This window comes from Phoenix dactylifera, chromosome 11 (assembly GCF_051530095.1).
Source record: "Phoenix dactylifera cultivar Ajwa chromosome 11, Ajwa_hap1_PhDact_Kaust_v1.1, whole genome shotgun sequence".
Lineage (NCBI taxonomy): Eukaryota > Viridiplantae > Streptophyta > Magnoliopsida > Arecales > Arecaceae > Phoenix > Phoenix dactylifera.
Window position 1 is genome coordinate 22083368 of NC_143200.1, and position 18034 is coordinate 22101401.

Consider the following 18034-nt stretch of genomic DNA (forward strand, 5'->3'; position numbering starts at 1 on the left):
CAGTCAGCATATGAACGACAGGATGATTTTGGTTTGGAAGTATTGCACATGATTAACAAACTGAAAGAGTCTTTATTTTATCAGAATCTCTGAAAATTATGAGAATCTCACGCAGTCCTGTATTAATCCAGGGACTATTGATGCAGGATAATCGATATTGCACGCGACAGCACTTGTTGCGTTCAAGTTTAGGTTTAGTAAGCTATCCTTAATGATGATTGTAACTCCACACATGGCCGGAAATGACGTGAACATTTGAGTAACATGCGAGCCCGTTATTACAGCAAACAACATCAGCAAGCTGCAGAGCGTCCTCACTATCATATTTGTGATCCACTCGGCTAGAAGCAGGTGGCGGTAGAGCAGGTTTGGATAAGACAACAAACATGAGGGCTCAACAAGATTCTTAAGAAGTCTTGCTTGTTACAGGTAGGCATCGTTGCTAGCATTCAGAGCCTCATAAGGAAGATTTACCTGTCTTCAGAGCTTCAGTGAGTACAGATCAGCAAGACTGGGGAAGACTGCAGGACTGCATAGCTAGGTTAGGTTGGAGTGGCAGGTATTTCACCAAATTCCAACCATTTGCCACAAGTCATTGAAAACATTCCAGCAGAACCATCAAATAGTATTACAAGTTTACAACAATGCATAATTTTTCCATCTCCATGAAACAGAACATACATGAAAGAAACAATCAAAAAGAGTAGACTAATATAAGATTCTCCTAGAAGCACTTCCACACCTTGTCTCAGTCATTTTTTTGGTTGTCCTCAAATTGTGAAGGAAATCCAGCTACAGATATATTGGCTTCTAGCTTAGTTTGCACAACATACTCTTCTGGATCTAACCCACCTTGCTCAATAGCAAATATTGAGTATAGGTACCATGGACCCTAGAATGTTTCCCCCAATTTATAAGAGTCAACCAGAAGTAGCTTGACTGAAAAGGAAAAGGAAACAAGGGCAGCTACAGAATGGCAAAACAGATTCTATTAAATTCAGGATCAGGCTATGCAGGCTTTGGGACAGGAATAGCTTCCACATATGGTAACGTGACCGATCGCAGCAGTTCTAATGAGAATGCAAGCCCCAAGAAATGCGAAAGGATAGTGTTGGCTGAGGCCTGTAAAACCAATAAAAAACAATGCAGGTTGCAAGATCAATGAGAGTATATAGGTTAATCTGATTCAGAGACAGATGATTAAAGACAATTAGATGGAATAAAAGATGCACGTTTTAACATTATCTTCAGATGAAAATTTTTATGAGAAGCAAAAACAGAAGGCCATGGAAACTTAGAATGCAAAAGCAAGTGTATGCTGTAACCAAAAAAAAAAAAAGCTAGTGTGTGTACAGTAGCATCATCATGCAAGTCCAATGATTTTTTATTACTAGAGAAATAGAAAATATTGGAGTGCCACCTTGCAAATGCAATGACAACTTTCGTAGAAAATACCTGATCTGAAAGCACCATAACAAGAGAATATAACAGATAAGAAAGGTAATTTTCACCATGAGACAGTGGATTTTGTATCCTTATCATGACAGTTAGAAAATACCTGATCTTTTATTTTGTTGTTGTGGATGGCAACCTACAAAGAGTAGTCAACCAGATGCGAAGAATGACACTTTACCTCTACGTGAGCTATATATTTGTCTATTATACTTTAGAAAATGAAGATTATTGATGGTTGATTGTGGAAATTTGACTCTAGTTTCATGCCCGACACAACTAAAAGACAAAGGAGTCAATATAAGACTTTGTGGAACTTTGTGATAATATTTATTCACTGAGAGAGAGGGCTGTAAGGCTGATCCGTTTTGACTTGAGTGTCTCGGGTTCGAAATATGAAAAAAGTCTCTCTGCACATAGAGGTAAGGCTGCATCTATTTGACCCTCCCTATACCCTATATTGGTGGGAGCCTCCGGCACCGGAATCCCCTTTAATCTTTACTCACTGAGATCACTGACTAACAAGTTAGACAAAATTTATTGAAGAATGAGGAAAACATGGAAACAGGCAGCTCTTTTCAGTTAGTTATATATACTCTATAACATTGGGTTTATCTCTCCATTTGCTTTAGTACAAACACTTCTTTTTTCCAACCATGCTGGTGGTGTCCACCGGCCAAAGACGCATTGTAGCCTTGAGATGCGCATGAAACTCTTCCAGCTGGGTGGTAGGTATGCATCTCAATGCTGCATGTATATCAATGTTTTTAGAACCCAGTCCATTCATTTTCACTTGAAAAGAGATTGGGTCATAGGTCGTCAATCATCGGTTCAACCTTGGCTTAACCAGAATTGAACCATCAATTCATGATAACATAAAAAATAATTATATAATTTATGTAGAATTATTAGATTAAAATTACAAATATATACAAAAAAAATCAAAAAAAAAATCAAATTTGTTAACAGTTTTCCGAAGTATCTCTATAATCACAACTCCAAGACTAAGTAAAATATGAAAAAATAGAAAAGAAATTATTTTAGAAATTTCAAATATAAATTTATGTCAAAGCCACCAACCTACCATGAATCATTGACTGCACTTGCAACCAGATTAATGAAATCTAACTTATAGAATGACTGAGTCAGGATCAAGAGAGGGTTAAGAAGAGCATGTCCAACAGGCCTGTTGCCTGGAGGATGGAGGGGTGAGGCAGACGACACAGAGAGACTGAGAGACAGAGAGAGAGGAAGCCCAGGGAGGCTGCCAGCTTTAGGGCTGCCAAAGCCTGAATGTGTGACAGAGAGTGAGGATAGAGGAGAGAGATAGGAGTGTTAGGGGGGAGAGAGAAAGCAAGGGGAATGCTGCCACTGCATGTCCCAGGTAGAGAGAGAGAGAGAGAGGTACCTCGGCCATCCACCTGCCGCCAACCATCCACTCCCCGCCATCTGTTGTCAAAGTAGAGAAAAAGGAAGAAGAGGAAGAGATCATGGAAAGCAAGAGAAATCCCTTCTACACGATCATTCACTTGCCCTAATTCCCATCAAAACCCATTTTAATATGCTATTTAAAATCGGAGGATTCTCACGCACTTGTTCTGGTTCGAATGAATTGCTAGTTAAACAGGTAGTTCACATGATGCTTAGAAATTCAAGCAATTTTTGTGATGGACCGGGTTTATGGGCCTGTCCAAATCATAGACCTAACAAGTTGATGGTTAAACCTTTTTTTTTTTTTTTTTTTTTTTTTTGCTAAACCGGGCGATCTATACAACACGTGTACGGATACACCCAATAAAATCGGAAAACAAGACGTCCCGGAGCTCCCGAGGCAGCTCCCCGTCCCCAGCCCATAAGGTGCTACCGGCATGATTGGCCACATACGTGGCCACCCAATCCGCAGCCCCATTGGCTTCTCGAAACACATGCTTCGCCTGGACCACCCCTCCGTCCCTCATCATCAACCCGATATCGCGGACTAAGGGATGGTCGGTAGCACCGGCTCTCAGACCCCCCTGGATCCAACTAATGACCGTAGCCGAGTCACCCTCCAAGATGACAGATCTAGCTGAGAGCACATGCTGAGCGTGTCGAAGGCCCGCCCAGGCAGCTCTCAGCTCCGCTCCGGGGACCGTACAGTCAAATACCTGACAGCCTCCTGCCGCCACAACCCTGGAGGTAGGGTCCCGAATAACAAAACCCGCTCCACCTATCGTGCCACCATCCAGCACGGACCCATCAAAATTGACTTTGAGGAAGCTTGGGGGTGGGGGCTCCCAGGTAAAAAACACCGTATGAGAAGCTGCCGAGGCAGAAGGGGAACCCCAGATATCCCGAGCTATCAAAAGTCCGTCTAAGGAGAAGAGACCACTAAACTCTGCCGCCTGCGCCCGGGCGCTCTCCGCCACGAGCCTTGGCGACTTGCTCTGCTCACCAAAGGTTCGAGCATTCCTAGCCAGCCATATCTGGTATGCTGTGCAGGTCGCTCTAACCGCCTCTTGGCGAGTCAATGGGTTACCCGACCACCAGCGGATAGTTCGTAAGAACTGGTCCCCCTGGGTCCAACCATCCCATGGCAGCCCCGCCGTACACCACGCCGCCCTCGCCCATCTGCACTGAAACAGTACATGGTCCACCGACTCCTCAGCTCCGCATGCCACGCACTCTGGGGACAACCTCAAGCCCCGCTCACTCAATACTGCTCTTGTCGGAAGCCGAACCCAAGCGACCTTCCATAAGAACAGTGCGACCCTCGGATGGAGGCCTAGGCGCCAGACCCAGGCACAATCCGGCCCTGGCTCATGCTCTGGCCGGAGCACACGGGAGAGGTCCCCCACCCTCACTCCGGTCCTACACGACATGCTCCACACCCGAGTATCCGGACCCGCATGCCCCGGGATCGGAAGGGACCTAACCCTCTCAGCCAAGTGTGCCCCAAACATGTAACCCACCCTCTCCTCATCCCAGGCAGCCCCGCCCGGGACAAGGAGGTCACAAACCCGCAGTCCCTCCACTGCCTCGGTATCAACCATAGTCGGCCAACGTCTCAAGGGTAGGGTACCCACCCATGAGTCACCAACCACATCAATACTCTGCCCATCTCCTATCAACCATCTAGTGTTCTCCTCAACCATGGGAAGGTATCTGGCAATCTCTCGCCACATGAAAGAGCAGCGACGCCCACTGCGGACCGCCCCTGCAGTGCCAGTACGGCCATATCTGGTAGCCATAGTCTGACTCCAGAATCCCTGTGGCTCCAGCGTGAATCGAGCTGCATGTCGGGCAATCAACGCCTCACGTCGCTCCACCAGAGACGAGACCCCGAGGCCACCCTCTCTCACTGGTAGGCAAACGCTCTCCCATGCCACTAGATGCACCCCGTGACCCCCTCCATACGACCCCCACAGGAAGCCAGTTCAACATCCAAAATTTCGGGAGACTAATTTTCCCCACGGGCTAATGGAGCTATCCCACCTTTCTTAGCATCTTCGAGTGAAAAAACATAAAAAAGAAATGAAACTGATTAAAATGAGAATGGATTTTAACAATAATTTATCATTGTTAGGAGGCAAGTGTATGATATCCACGTAACTAATATTAAGCATTTGTACACTAAATATAAATGCATGCAATGCAATTATCTGATACTATTCTGTAGAATGACTGATCCAAAAGATTCACAGAAAATGGTTTCTTATGAGGATAAAGACTCAAGTTTATAGAAAATAATCAAATGGACAACCGATATTAAAATTTGGATGGTTAGACATTTATGCAAGGTGACCAAGGACCATAAACGATGATAAAATTATGGATTAGGCATAGGTTTAGCACCACTTTTTGTGGTTAATCCTCTTATGGCTAATGCAAATGGGATGTCACTTTTGTAACATTTCACATTTACTAATAATCTAACATAATTAACCTGCACATCTTACTAAGACCAGTTCCTGCAAGCTATTTTCCCTTGTAGAAGCTCCATGTTTAGCACTGTGCATGCTGAAATTCAAAAAAAGTCTACATATGGAGTACCATAATATTCATGAGACAAATACTAAAACTGTATATAAAAGAGTATTGCTTATGGTTGGGCAAAAGGAAAAGGTAACACCCAACAACGAAAAAAACATCAAGTTGTCTATATGTATATGTGTTGATCTATAAATGGACAGGCATGTAGTTCTCCAACATTTAACACATCTAAGCATAAATATATCCATGAACTTTATATATTGAGTCTAACATTGCACATGAGAGCTCTGGGTATCCAACCATAGGAACATATGTCATTGACTTCACAATCCAATGGTGTATGATTGAAAAATCCCATTTACATCATCAATAATTTTGTGCCCAGATGTTGAGGGCATGAAAAAGAAAAATGAAAAAGAGCACACGGTAAATGGCTAAAATAATTTTTCCAAAAGTTCTCTCAGTAATTGAATGAAAAACAGCATCAGTAGACAGCATACCTGCACTAGGAATACGTCTAATGCCAAAACAGGACTCTGACCAGGGGATATCCCTTGGTAGTACGGAATTGCCGATGAAGTAAGGGCCTTCGCGACCAATAATCCAACTGTTGCTTGCATTCCGAGAATTGCAGCACCCATTCCTAAAATATTTAGCACTATACCATTTTTTAAGCTTTTTACCACATCAGCACGTGGAGGAGCCTGCAAAACAAGTCACATGACCTTATAAGATTAATCAGTTATAAGTGAAAAAAGCATAATAAAAGAATATCACAGAAAAGATTCAGAGATAGTTATTCATATGTAATTTGAACCATTGTACGGTATGATTGGCTTTACTTTTATTTGAGAAAAAATATCTAATGGACTGAAGATAACCTTCAAACTAATAATCTATGCATTCCCAAAACTAAAACAAAATAAGTATATGAGACACTTAAGCTTTGCTCTAAACAATGTTTATGCCCCCATAACAAATGCAAGAATTTGATCCAACCAACTTTATTCTTCCCTCTTCTTTTTGTGATAGTGTAACCATCATCATTTCAAGGCTTCATCTTCTTTAAATTAGTAAGATTTATGGTCATATATCCTATATTTGCCACATCACTTTTGTAGCTTGGTAGCTCGTGTATTAATTACAACTTCTGTTGCCTTGTACAACATGATAATCCTAACAATCTATTCTTCATGTTAAGGTCACTAATACTCAAAGTTGTCTATACAAGTGGGTTAAATGAAAATGAAAGCCTGTAGGCACTGCATTATATAAAAAAATATCATGAAAGAGAGCGCCCCTATAGGTATTAGACTATATAAAAGATTATCATGAAAGAAAGCTCCTGATGTATATACAAGTTTAGTTGCATATAAGGAGGAAAATACAAGATACATATATCTAAAAATCAGCTAGATGACTGAATGGATGGACATGGTCAAAGATTGATCTAGCAATCAAAACATGCAGCAGAAGGATCTTTTCAATTGCACCTTCGCGCACCATTCTTCTGAGCTGCTTAGCGAGCGTAGCCTCTTTTCGTCATTGAGAATTTCTTTTCTTTTTCCTTTTTTTTTCTTTGGGGATAGTATAGAGATCTGGTTTTCCTCCCATGCCAAAATACATGGGCTTCTGGGCATATGCAATTATGTTGACTAACCATGGGTAAATATGATTCCCCCACAGTAGCAGCTCTTCAGCCATTTAACAAGCTAAATAGAGATTCCCCGATATTCTAACAAGCAAGTAGTTAATCAAAAAAGTACAGGACCTGCACCTGGAATAGGGGATTTCTTATAGTAAATGAATCTGAACATACACATAGCAACCATCTCCAAATGGATAAATAGGCTGTCTCATTGGGTAGGGTGGGAGGGCATTGGAGGGGGAACAATGAACCATTTTCTAGTCTGTTAATGTCTTCCATTGTTTTTCTGCATGTCCTATCATTAGGTATCACATCAGTTGTCTTTTCTTATTCACAGCCTTGATGTGTCATGTGCACCCATGCAGTAAAAAAGATAACCTCCCCCTCACACAACTGCCAGCCACCCCCCTCCCCCCAAAAAAAAATAACAATAAAAGATGCAACAATTCTATGATGGTTATGATGCCAATATATACCTTGCTCTGCAGCATTCCATAAATCACTCAACTAATCATAGGACTATCTCCATTGATTATATGGGAGTATGGGACTATCTCAGTTTGTGATTTATAGTACTCCAAAAGTCACATATCTTAAACCAAGAATACATTCTGAAGTTTGAACTGGATGAACACATCTTCACTCAAGAAAACATACTCATGTAAGAGTTATGGTGCTCATTATTTACGAGGTGACTAAATCTCTCAGAAAGCAATGCATCATCCTACCGTCTAAAATTCCACTTAGTAGCAGGAATCATTAAACGGTGCCAAAAAAATTTTATTCTATACTCCAAGTATTGTTCCCACACCTATTTATTGTAACACATTGAATTATATACATTAAATCTCATTTCTTCAGTCCCATCTCAATCTAATCGTCCATGCTATTTCACACACTTCGATAATTGAACTACTAATAAGTCAATATAAATACTGCTTTAAAATATATAAGAATGTGCAAAGGAATTCCTTTTGTTTAAAACATAACATCATCTTCGATCTCACAAATGATAAAAATACCATATGAGCATAACTATATCATATATGTAAATAAACTAAAGGCACATATACCATATCTGAGCATTGCACGTGAGATTATTCCACTATACAGACCGACCTTTGTTGAACAGTCTTGCAGAATTTATGATTTCCAACTCAAGAAACACTGTTGTTGCTGTTCAAAGATTAAGAACTGGCAGTAGCATATTCTGAACAAAAATAATTTTTAATTGCTCCTTTGCTTTGGTAGTTAAACTAGAAGGCTATATGTACTTTTACGTGCATGTAGAAGGAGGAGGAGGAGGAGGAGGGGGGGGGGGGGGGGGGGGGGGTGGAGGATCACCTTTGCAGGCTCATTAGCTGTTCTTCGAAGCCTTTCTGATAGGCGAATGTAACCAAATGACCAAAAGACTGACACAAATGCTGCTGCAATACCACCCGCAGTTGCATAAAATGTAACTGGTGACGTGATCTTCCCGGTAACAACCGCAGAGAATGATAAAATTACAGCTGCCACAACAGTGCACACTAGTTGCCCCCAAAATCCTGCACTTCCCAACCTCTTGAAATATCTAGAGGTGTTCTCCAACCTCTTGGAGACCTGCTCATTTGGCCACTAATTTTAGTTAAAACGATAGCAAAAGAATTGTGGATGAGACAATAAACTAAGCAAGGAGATTCAAACAAACCGCATTACTGATGATTTCAATTTAGATTTAGAGGCTCAAAGTCATATCATGTTAATATCATTGGACATCATGAGCGATACATGACATCCTCAATATGAGGGGAACAAGCCCCCTCCTAAATAAACACACAATTATTATAATGTAGTAAGTGCAACTGCCCTTGAAGGGAACTCAATAGAAAGTAGATGAGTGTTGACGGTCATGCTCATGCCAATCAGCTAGTGACATGGTACCCATGCCATGCCAACTATGTTGACTCTCAATCAGCCAGTCAGAGTACAGTTAGCTTGTGATCCAACCTCTTAACTCCACTCCAACAGTATGATATGAAGTTGATATAGAAATATGCGAATCTCAGAATCTCCATCATATATGCTGGTTGACCATGTATGAGTCTAGCAGTTATTTATCGCAGATATATGTTCCATCATTCTAAATATCACTAGAACAACCATCTATCTCTAAGAAAGTCAAAAGGTTTAACGGAATTCCACCATAGTATATCAGAAATGAACCATTTAGCAAGATTGAAGTTTGGTTTTTTGTAGGTATATGTATCAATAATTTAAGAGCAGCTGGCACAAGGCATGGTGGTAAGTGGCCCGCACTGCATATGCCGTGCTATGCAATGCCAAAACAAACAAATGAATAGAGACTTTTGGCTCAGTACATACTAGAGTTTTTTCCCTGAAAGAAATGTCTTACCCCATCTAGCGATAATGATGATTATAGATTGAGTGGTTCAATTGCTCTACCACATGATTCTTGTTTTTTGCAGCCAAATATTCTAAGTTCCCAACAGATATCAGTCTTAACTAACGTGGCATGTATTCAGGAAACCCTCTTCATTGGGATGTATTATGTATGTAGCCTACATTTGTTGCACATGTCAAAACCATTTCAAACAAACTCATTTTAGCCCTATTGGTTCGACTAGTAGCCCTCCTCTAATGTATGCAACTCAGTCCCTCCAAGTTTTAGCACAAATTCACATCTTCCATTTTATATAAGTGACCTTTATTTGTCAACCCTATTCACAATTTAGAGATGCGGGGTCCCTTGACCTGACCTACTTCATCCCTTTGAAAATATCTGACAAATAGATTCAATATTTTCTGCACATATAAATTATGATTGTGTAAAATATTCACTTGGGTGATATGCTGCCCCTAAACTCTTACCGCAGCCATGCTACGACCAAACTTCAGAGTTCGGCCAAAGTTGTATTTAGTTTATTTGTTTTGGTCCGACTACTTATTTCTATGTTAAAACCTAGGGCTTCACCCCATAATTCTTAAATCAATTTGGACGTATGCTTTCATGCTGAAATAACAAAAGAAAAGCCCATCTTTACCTTCTTACCTCATTACAACATATACCCGTTTCATTCTCATTCAATTCATCCAACCATTTCAAACAGATGGATTTCGACAAAATCCAAGAAGCCATATCCAACGAAATGTTTTCCCTCCCAGCGGTCCCAAGAAATCTTACAACGATTCAAAATCCATCAAGAACGAGGGATTCAAATCAATATTCAAAAACAGAAAGAAAATAGAGCGGACCTGCGCGAGCTTTGCCCTCTCGGATCCGTCATCAGCAGCAGAAGGGGACGAAGCGGTCGCGCGCGCCGCGGTCCCGCTCCGAGGCTCGCGGCTTGGCGATGCGGTCGAGGCGAAAGAGCGGGGATGAAAAGATGCGGAGAGGGCGGCTCTGGAAGAAGAGAAAAGGAGATTGGGGCGTTGGAAGAAACGCGCGATGGCGGGGGGAGTGGGGGTGGTGATGAGGGTTTTAGGATGGGGCGATGGAGCCGGCGAAGAGGAGGCCACCAGCAGCCCGGCGGAGCGAACCGCAGACCGCGGCGGCAGCAGCAGCGCCTGCATTGTGCGTTGCTACGGGGTGGAGCTTTGTCCCGCGGCTGCTTCGCCGCCAGCCCAGTGTTTTGTTTTATTTTTAATCGGCCCTCCCCTACCCCCTAATCTTCGTAGTACTCAGGAGATGCTTTTGTTGGGGGTAAACAATACTTGTGCTGGTGTTAAAGAAATGCCGGACGCTGTCCGAATTATTGTTAGTACAGCATAATTGATCAGTACGTAGGGCTTCGCGACCACTCGGACGCATGTTTAATTCTTCGTCGGCGTCTACGCTGGGTATTTATATGGAATAAAAAAAATTAAAAAATATATTTTTTAAAATAATTTTTTATATAAAATTTTAAATTATTATAAATAATATCTTAGTAGTACGAATATATTTAGGATGATAAAGATTGATCGTAGTATTTGTGATTGAATTTTAATGAATTTAGATTGTGAATCTGAAAAGAATGACAAAATTTAAATAGAAAAAGTATGTTGAAGTTTAATAAATTTAGGCTATATAGCTGGAGAGAATACCAAAACTTAAATAGAATAAATATATAAAGTTTTATATATATGTGTATTTAGTTCTACATTAGTTTATTTTTTTAAATAAGATTATGAGGGACTTAGTCTTACAAGTAAAAAAAAAAAAAAAAAAAAAGCTTGTACATAATTCAAATGGTCGGGTGCATTATTAAGTTAAATTGATCAGTATAATTGTTTGTGTCCTTGTTATGTCATATACGTATAGATGGTTGTATGTATTTAACTAACAGTTCTTGTGAATCTATTATTCTATTATAACAGCCATGTACTTGTACAACAGAAACAGTAAGGGCTTTCTAACATCCTCCGTTTACGCAATCTAAAAAATAATCTTCCGAAATCTATCCCGCAAACTCGTTATAAAATATTTAATAAGTGTATAGTCATATAATTATTTTTTTTGGTAAATTTTGCTTATTCACTGGAGGTTTTGGATTCAAATGTTGAATTGAACATTCCGTATTGGGACCGCGGGGAACATTCAAAACAAACACGGAGAGAAGAAAAACAAATAACGCTAAATGAACTAGAGAGAGTGGCAGAGAGACATATATGCATCTTATAAATTTGGGACTCCATCTCCCATGAAGCTGTGCATTTGAACAATTAATCATATGTTCACCCTAAAGAAAAAAATCATAAAGGGCATTGTAGTTCAAGGCCTAAATAAGCAAATATTGACTTATTTTATAATGCAAATATTGGTATGGGATGTGGCTGTTAAAAAGCATCTTTTACCAAATTGAAGGTTACCCAGAGAACCTAGTTAAATCTTGTAGAACAAAATAGAAATGTTTTTTTCATGAAATGACATCTAACTTTTACGAAAATGAAATTCACCAAAAGATGACATAGTATTTGGCAATATGCTCACATTAATGATAGTAAAGGAACCTTTTCAAATTTAATAGCAATCTTTTGTCATGAATTCATGGCTTATCGTCTCAATATTAAATTCAATGTTATTTTTAGAGCCACTTCTGATTTCTTGAAGGCTCAGAATCATTATCCTCAGGACAAATGTCCTGAATCTTAATGGCATCTGATTCCATATAGTGACAATTTATAGGATTCATAAAGCAATAATCCATTCAGCAAATCCAGCAAATCCACAACAGAAATACGCAACCCAAACACAATGCAGATCAATCAAAACAAAATAGTGAATTCTAGCGAACTTCAATTTTTCCATTGCCCTTCTAAATCATCTATTTTCAAGAGATTTATAGGAAAAAAAAATCCCAACAAAGGAGAGCATAAAGAATGAATTTAACATGTAAAGGAGAGCATAAAAAATGAATTTAACATGTCCAGGGGCAGGCAAAAAGAAATAAAGAAGAGAAGAATACAGAAGTAAACAAAAAATGAATTACAACATTCAGTTGGAAAGAAGATTTCTTCAATTACGTGAAAAGGGTAACAACGTCTCTCCTGTATCCCCTGACTATCAACATCCTTGGCACATTCTCAACCAGTAGATCCATGTACTCCATATAGAAGTATGCTGGGTGGTTCAAGGGTGGAGGGGGGAGGCTAACAAGAACAACCGCTGCCATCCGTGAGTATTTGAGTATGGTTGAATTTAACTTCAGGGTCGTGTAAAGGAACTTATCAACCTGCTGCTCATTAACCACAACCGGTTTCCCATCTGCCATCAGCGACTTCCCTCCTTTCTGAGCTGTCTCCTTCATTTCCGCAAGATATGCAGCGATCCGCCTTTGTGCACTTGTGAATGCTTCAACTGAATCCTCCTGCTGGGGCCCATTCTCCATGTGTGCCTCCCATGATCTCATTGTCACAACAATTACCTCAGCCTGCATCCGGAGATCATACAGGAACTTTTTCACATCGGCCTTCAGCTCCTCAGCTTCTGTGTCCTCTTCAGCAATACAGAAGACTTGGATCTTACAGCTTTCAAAGCTCTCCTTTGTGAGCAGGAGCTGTGATAACAGTAGCATTAGGCCCCCATCCCTCACAATCCAATAGAGGTCAATTGTCCCATACTGTGTCTGATACTCACCGGGCCATTCGTCAAGGCCCTTGACAATCACAACTGCCTTGTTAGCAATGATACAGTCGTTGATGACGCTGACAAATGTTGATGGAATTTGAGTGAGGTTTTCACGACGCCAGATTTCCGGGTACCGCATGACGATTATGTTGGGCTTGAGATTGCCTAGTCCCATAGTCTGGACAATACCACGGAAACCATCAGACATGTTGGGAGCAACTATGATCTCAGCTACACCTTCACAGCGCTTGTAATCTATGTAAGTGCTGAGCTGACGGCAAGCTGTCTTGGCATCCTCAGCCAATTCATGATAGTCTCCATCAATGATTGAGACAAAGATTGACATACCACGGCCTTTCTTCTTCACGCAGTTAGCAAAGTCAGCAAGCTTGGGATGACAAGGAACATTCTCTGGAAGCTTCCCCCATGGCCGGCAGAAAATGAGGGGGATAGGGTACCAGTTTTTGGGATGTACTTGGTTTGCTGCAAGAAACAAGCAATGCAGAAAATCAATACGAAAAAGACCTTTCATATAAGCAGCTTGCATGTTTTTTATGCCTCCATACATTGCCAAGGAAGTCTCGATGGCAGTAACATATGGAACTAGTGCATGAAAAGATTCCTAGTGCCAGACGTAAGACCATGAATGTATCCACATAGCAGACAGTATAGCTGGTTTGCACTACCTAGCAAAGAATGGTAACCTTGGGCAACTAGCTTATTATACACGTTGGACTGTGGAGGGCACCACAAACAGGATGAGTCTGATGTCATTCGCAAGGTTCCGCCAGAGATGAGTATATACGTAGTTTACACATCCTAACATTTTGCCAGTATATGGTTCTGACATATATACATGATGTTATCTGAAGTTATCTTATTACTACAGACGGCTACTGTACAGGTGTGTGTTGTACATAGTACATATAATTATCAAGGTGAGAGAGAAAAAAAGTATACATCCTTATGTTGTGGAAAACACACTGGTAACATGTCCGTAGGATCATTCGACTGCAGTAAGTCCACAATGCTTAAATGGCTGAGGAACAGCACAAAATAAAATAATGTTCTAATGGCAGCAAGATTGACAGCAATACATGTGTCTATTTAGCAACTCATTTTGTAAACACCATACATGGATTTTCATGCAATATTATATTAAAATATGCCAAATGAGATGTTATGGATAAAAGTCTTCCAAGAATGCCACTAACTATATATGCATACATATCAGTATATTCCTTCCTCAACTTCTGTCTCTAGGTCAAAATTTGTTCATTTAACATTAATGCACACTCATTATGTAAATCTTTCAGGACATGACATCCTTTGTGCTGTGACATGAAACTAACTTTTCTTTTACGCAGATTCCAAGTACTTCTGTGACACTGGCACATCTATTTCTAGATGGTATTAACCGTAACAAATATACATAAATAATGGTGCACTATGCATTTTACCATGACAATTTGGAATATGCACTCTTGAAGCTGCCAAACAGTGATCGAACAACATATAAGCATACCTCCTAATGATCGAAGGCTTCTCAGGGCCAATTGAAAATATGCGCTTTTGAATCCATCGCCCCAATCTCCTGCCTTCCCTTTTAAACTCACATAGTAATATATAAGGCTAGCAAGGGCCAGAGACACCACAGTGAATGTCCACGAGATGAGGAACATAATCACTGAAATAATCAAAAGATAATTCATAAGATGTAAATCAAACAACAAAATTCCATGTACATCTATTTAACCGATCAGTAATGAAATTTGACTACGGAATGCAAAACAAAAGTAGGGTCCAAGGTGGGACACAGTGGCAGAAGTCGGATACAAACTAAGAATCCAAAGATAAGTATCAAGGATACCACTAATTGCTCAAAAGACAACATCAAATTCTAATCAACATAAGGTACTAATTTCATAACGGTCAAACTTTCACCATTTCTAAATACACCCTCGGTACATTCTGTCAATTCAAGGTTTCACAGTGGTATTAATAACCATGAGAAAACCACTAGGAAGCAGTTTCCATCTCTTCAGAGGATTTCCCAGACTCTTTTATAGCATACTGAACCTTTCTGGCACCAGACAGTACTTTATAAGCCAGACAAATCAAGATTGCTTGAGGCTCAAAAGTCAGCAGATAGCCCAGGAAGCATTCCACATTTTCTTTACCTTCGGAAAGCATAAGAACACTTGAAGTAATTATCTGATTAGTAAATAAGAAGTAGTGTTCAAATTGAATGTCCAAATCCCCAAATAAACAATAAAGTCTCTACCAAAATGGTTCAGTTCTCAATGGCTTCCCTATATCATCAAAAAAAAATGAAATTTGATATGATGTTGGCAGGAGGAGAACCCTATTTAACTACAAGAAAAGAGGTTACACTCGCTGAGCCAAGAAAACATCATCCAACTGAGACATGAAAGGGCATCATTTTGTTTCTTGCACAAAGTCAAACACTCACAGATGGTTACCTTCAGAGTTCAGACAAACTCGCAATACCCTGATGCTCTCTTTTTTTTTTTTAAAGGGAAGGGAGGGTGTTAACCCACCCATATTTTACTAAGGATGCAAAACGTTAATACTCAAAACCCACCTCATTTTTATTTATCAAAAGAAAAGCCACATGATATTGGAAACAACTGCAATTGAACCAAAATCATCTTTTAACTATGAACCTCAATCAATTTCTTTCAGACTGCTTACTTTGATATGGATGAATCAAATTTTGAGCAAAAAACATTGTACTTTTTCTTTTTAAAAAAAGAACAGAAAATAAAGTTACAAATTTTTCTTGTTTCATTTGTTTTCAGCAAAATGAACATCTCTTAATCCAAAAAAAAGCAATTCAACTTTTTGTCATGACAAAAACACAAACTCCATTTTCTAAGTTACAAGGTACAAAAGCTCTAGATTGTTGTCCTCGGTTTTCATGAAAACTTCAGGTGCTAACCAAGCTCGACCCAACCATAGACTGTAAATCAATATCATTGCATTAAATCACATGAATCCCATGTAATCTGGTAAGGCTGTACCCACATCATATTGATACAAATGATCTTTGCTATAATTTCATCAAGACATTGAGTGGCCATCAAGAAAGTCACCAAAGTTGGATCAACACAAGTATTTAGTTTGGTTTGACATGGAAAGCATTCTCACGCACCTATCACCTCTCAGAAAAATAAAAATAAAAAATAAAGAACTTGTGACTTCACCCCTCCTTTTTCACATTGATGAAGTGCCTGAAAGTCTTTAAGTACAGGAGCTGTATGTCATCAAAACAGCACTGTCATGAAGTGCAGAGTCTCTTGATCCACATTTGCCAGGGTGTGATTCACTTAATAATTGGTCCAACATGCCAACTAACTTAAAATACATGTGGAAAGAATTATATCAATGTAGAAAGAAAATCATGCCTTAATTATGCTCAAGTTACCAATCAAAAGCCAAATTTGCTTTTATCAAGCTTGGACCATGACATATCATCACAGGATAAGTACAAGGACTGGAATTTTAGAATCAAAAGGCCTGTAACACACTGATGCCACTTACATTTTCTTTGGGGAGGGTGGTGAGGGTCTTTTTTCTCTTTCAGTTGCTGTTATTGTTTTCATGGTCCTTGATGCAGATCTGAGGTCAGTCCCATGACCTCAAAGTCACAAATAGCCAACTAGATGAAAAGCTGAACTATGATCCTTAATCAAGACTCACTCGTAGCAATTATTGCATTCGTACATGTGCAGAACGTAATGTGAAATTGGTAACATAGGGCACATTTCTACAAGGAATATAACTTGGACATGTTTCAGCTTCCAGATTGATGGAAAAGAAAAAATGTTGTATTGAAAAATAAAATAGAAGAGGACAAGGGTGACATACCAATACAAAGTGATGCTCCAAGAAGTGAAAGGCTCCAATGGTGAAATTTCCATCGAGGACGCCAGCTAGGAGCGTCAAGAAGGTCCAGAAGAAAACAAGATAAATTCACTCCCGCATAGCATAGAAGAAAAAACATCGTTATAGTAGGTGTAATTAGGTCCAGATTGCCAATCACAACGCACCCAATACAAATGAAGGCCGTAAAAAGAGTTGCTAGATGAGGTTCACCCCCTTCTGTGACCTTAAAATAATTAAGAACAGGAAGAATGTCATCATTCGCTATAGCAGCAAGCAAGCGGGGGGCCCCTGTCAAACTCTGAAGTGCTGCACCTAAAGTAGAGAGAATGATCCCAACATAAATGATTATTGGAAAAGGCCAAGCCACCTCAGCAGTCAGAAGCCTGAACAGAGTACCTAACCGTCAGCAATTGGAGGAATCAAACACATCTAAGCATGCACCTAACTTTGTTATGTGGACCCAAAGATCAGGATGTTAAAATATACCCACATCAAGAATCCACTATTAAGCTCTTCATGTCTTTACAACTACTTTACATTTAAAAAAATATATTGAAAGTTCATATATATATATATATATATATAAAGAAAAAGAAAGGAAAGATAGACAAGAAAGTAGTGCAAAGCTAAACTTAATAATGACAATTATATTTGCGGCATACCAACACAAAGAAGTGCACATTGGAAATTCTTCATTATCTTTGGGAAATTAAAGTTTAAGACTTAGAATTTTAAATACTGCATCCGTTAGAGATGATTTGCTCATAGAAATCAATCTACAAATTTTACCTCATATTATGTGGCATTAGGAGGCAGAATAATTATAGCATTAGCTAGAGATTTTTTTAAACCACACAAAGTTAAGCAACACTACAGATTAAAAAGCAGCTCGTAGGGAAACAGTTCTACTCAAGTGAGGACGTAGCATAAAGGACTAATCTATA

The 18034-nt window shown here is 39.7% G+C and overlaps 2 protein-coding genes across 10 annotated transcripts in view; both read right to left on the minus strand.

Moving 5' to 3' along the window:
- Nucleotides 1–595: 595 nt before the first annotated feature.
- Nucleotides 596–10817, minus strand: TIC21 (translocon at inner membrane of chloroplasts 21). Its single transcript, XM_008801395.6, has 4 exons — nt 10328–10817; nt 8417–8674; nt 5925–6128; nt 596–1122 (listed from the first exon to the last, which is right to left on the minus strand). The coding sequence occupies exons 1-4, from the start codon at nt 10643–10645 to the stop codon at nt 1009–1011; spliced, it is 894 nt and encodes a 297-aa protein (XP_008799617.3). The 5' UTR covers nt 10646–10817; the 3' UTR covers nt 596–1008.
- Nucleotides 10818–12337: 1520 nt separating this feature from the next.
- The window catches only part of LOC103714220 (cation-chloride cotransporter 1), a 33743-nt gene continuing 28046 nt past the window's right edge, over nt 12338–18034 (minus strand). For all 9 annotated transcript variants that reach the window (XM_088707249.2, XM_017844887.5, XM_008801403.5 and 6 more), the window contains 3 exons: nt 17073–17473; nt 14707–14868; nt 12338–13664 (listed from right to left, as the gene is read on the minus strand). In XM_088707249.2, the coding sequence (XP_088563375.2) occupies nt 12574–13664; nt 14707–14868; nt 17073–17473 (1654 nt within the window). In that variant the 3' untranslated portion in view covers nt 12338–12573. The remainder of the gene's footprint in view (nt 13665–14706; nt 14869–17072; nt 17474–18034) is intronic.

Bases quoted from the DNA above. Each gene is read 5' to 3' on its own strand.
- TIC21 (XM_008801395.6), bottom strand. From the start codon at position 10,645: ATGCAGGCGCTGCTGCTGCCGCCGCGGTCTGCGGTTCGCTCCGCCGGG. The intron at 8,675-10,327 runs GTCCGCTCTATT...CCAAATGAGCAG, and splicing joins AGAGGGCAAAGCTCGCGCAG to GTCTCCAAGAGGTTGGAGAA. The intron at 6,129-8,416 runs GTGATCCTCCAC...CTTGTTTTGCAG, and splicing joins CAGCTAATGAGCCTGCAAAG to GCTCCTCCACGTGCTGATGT.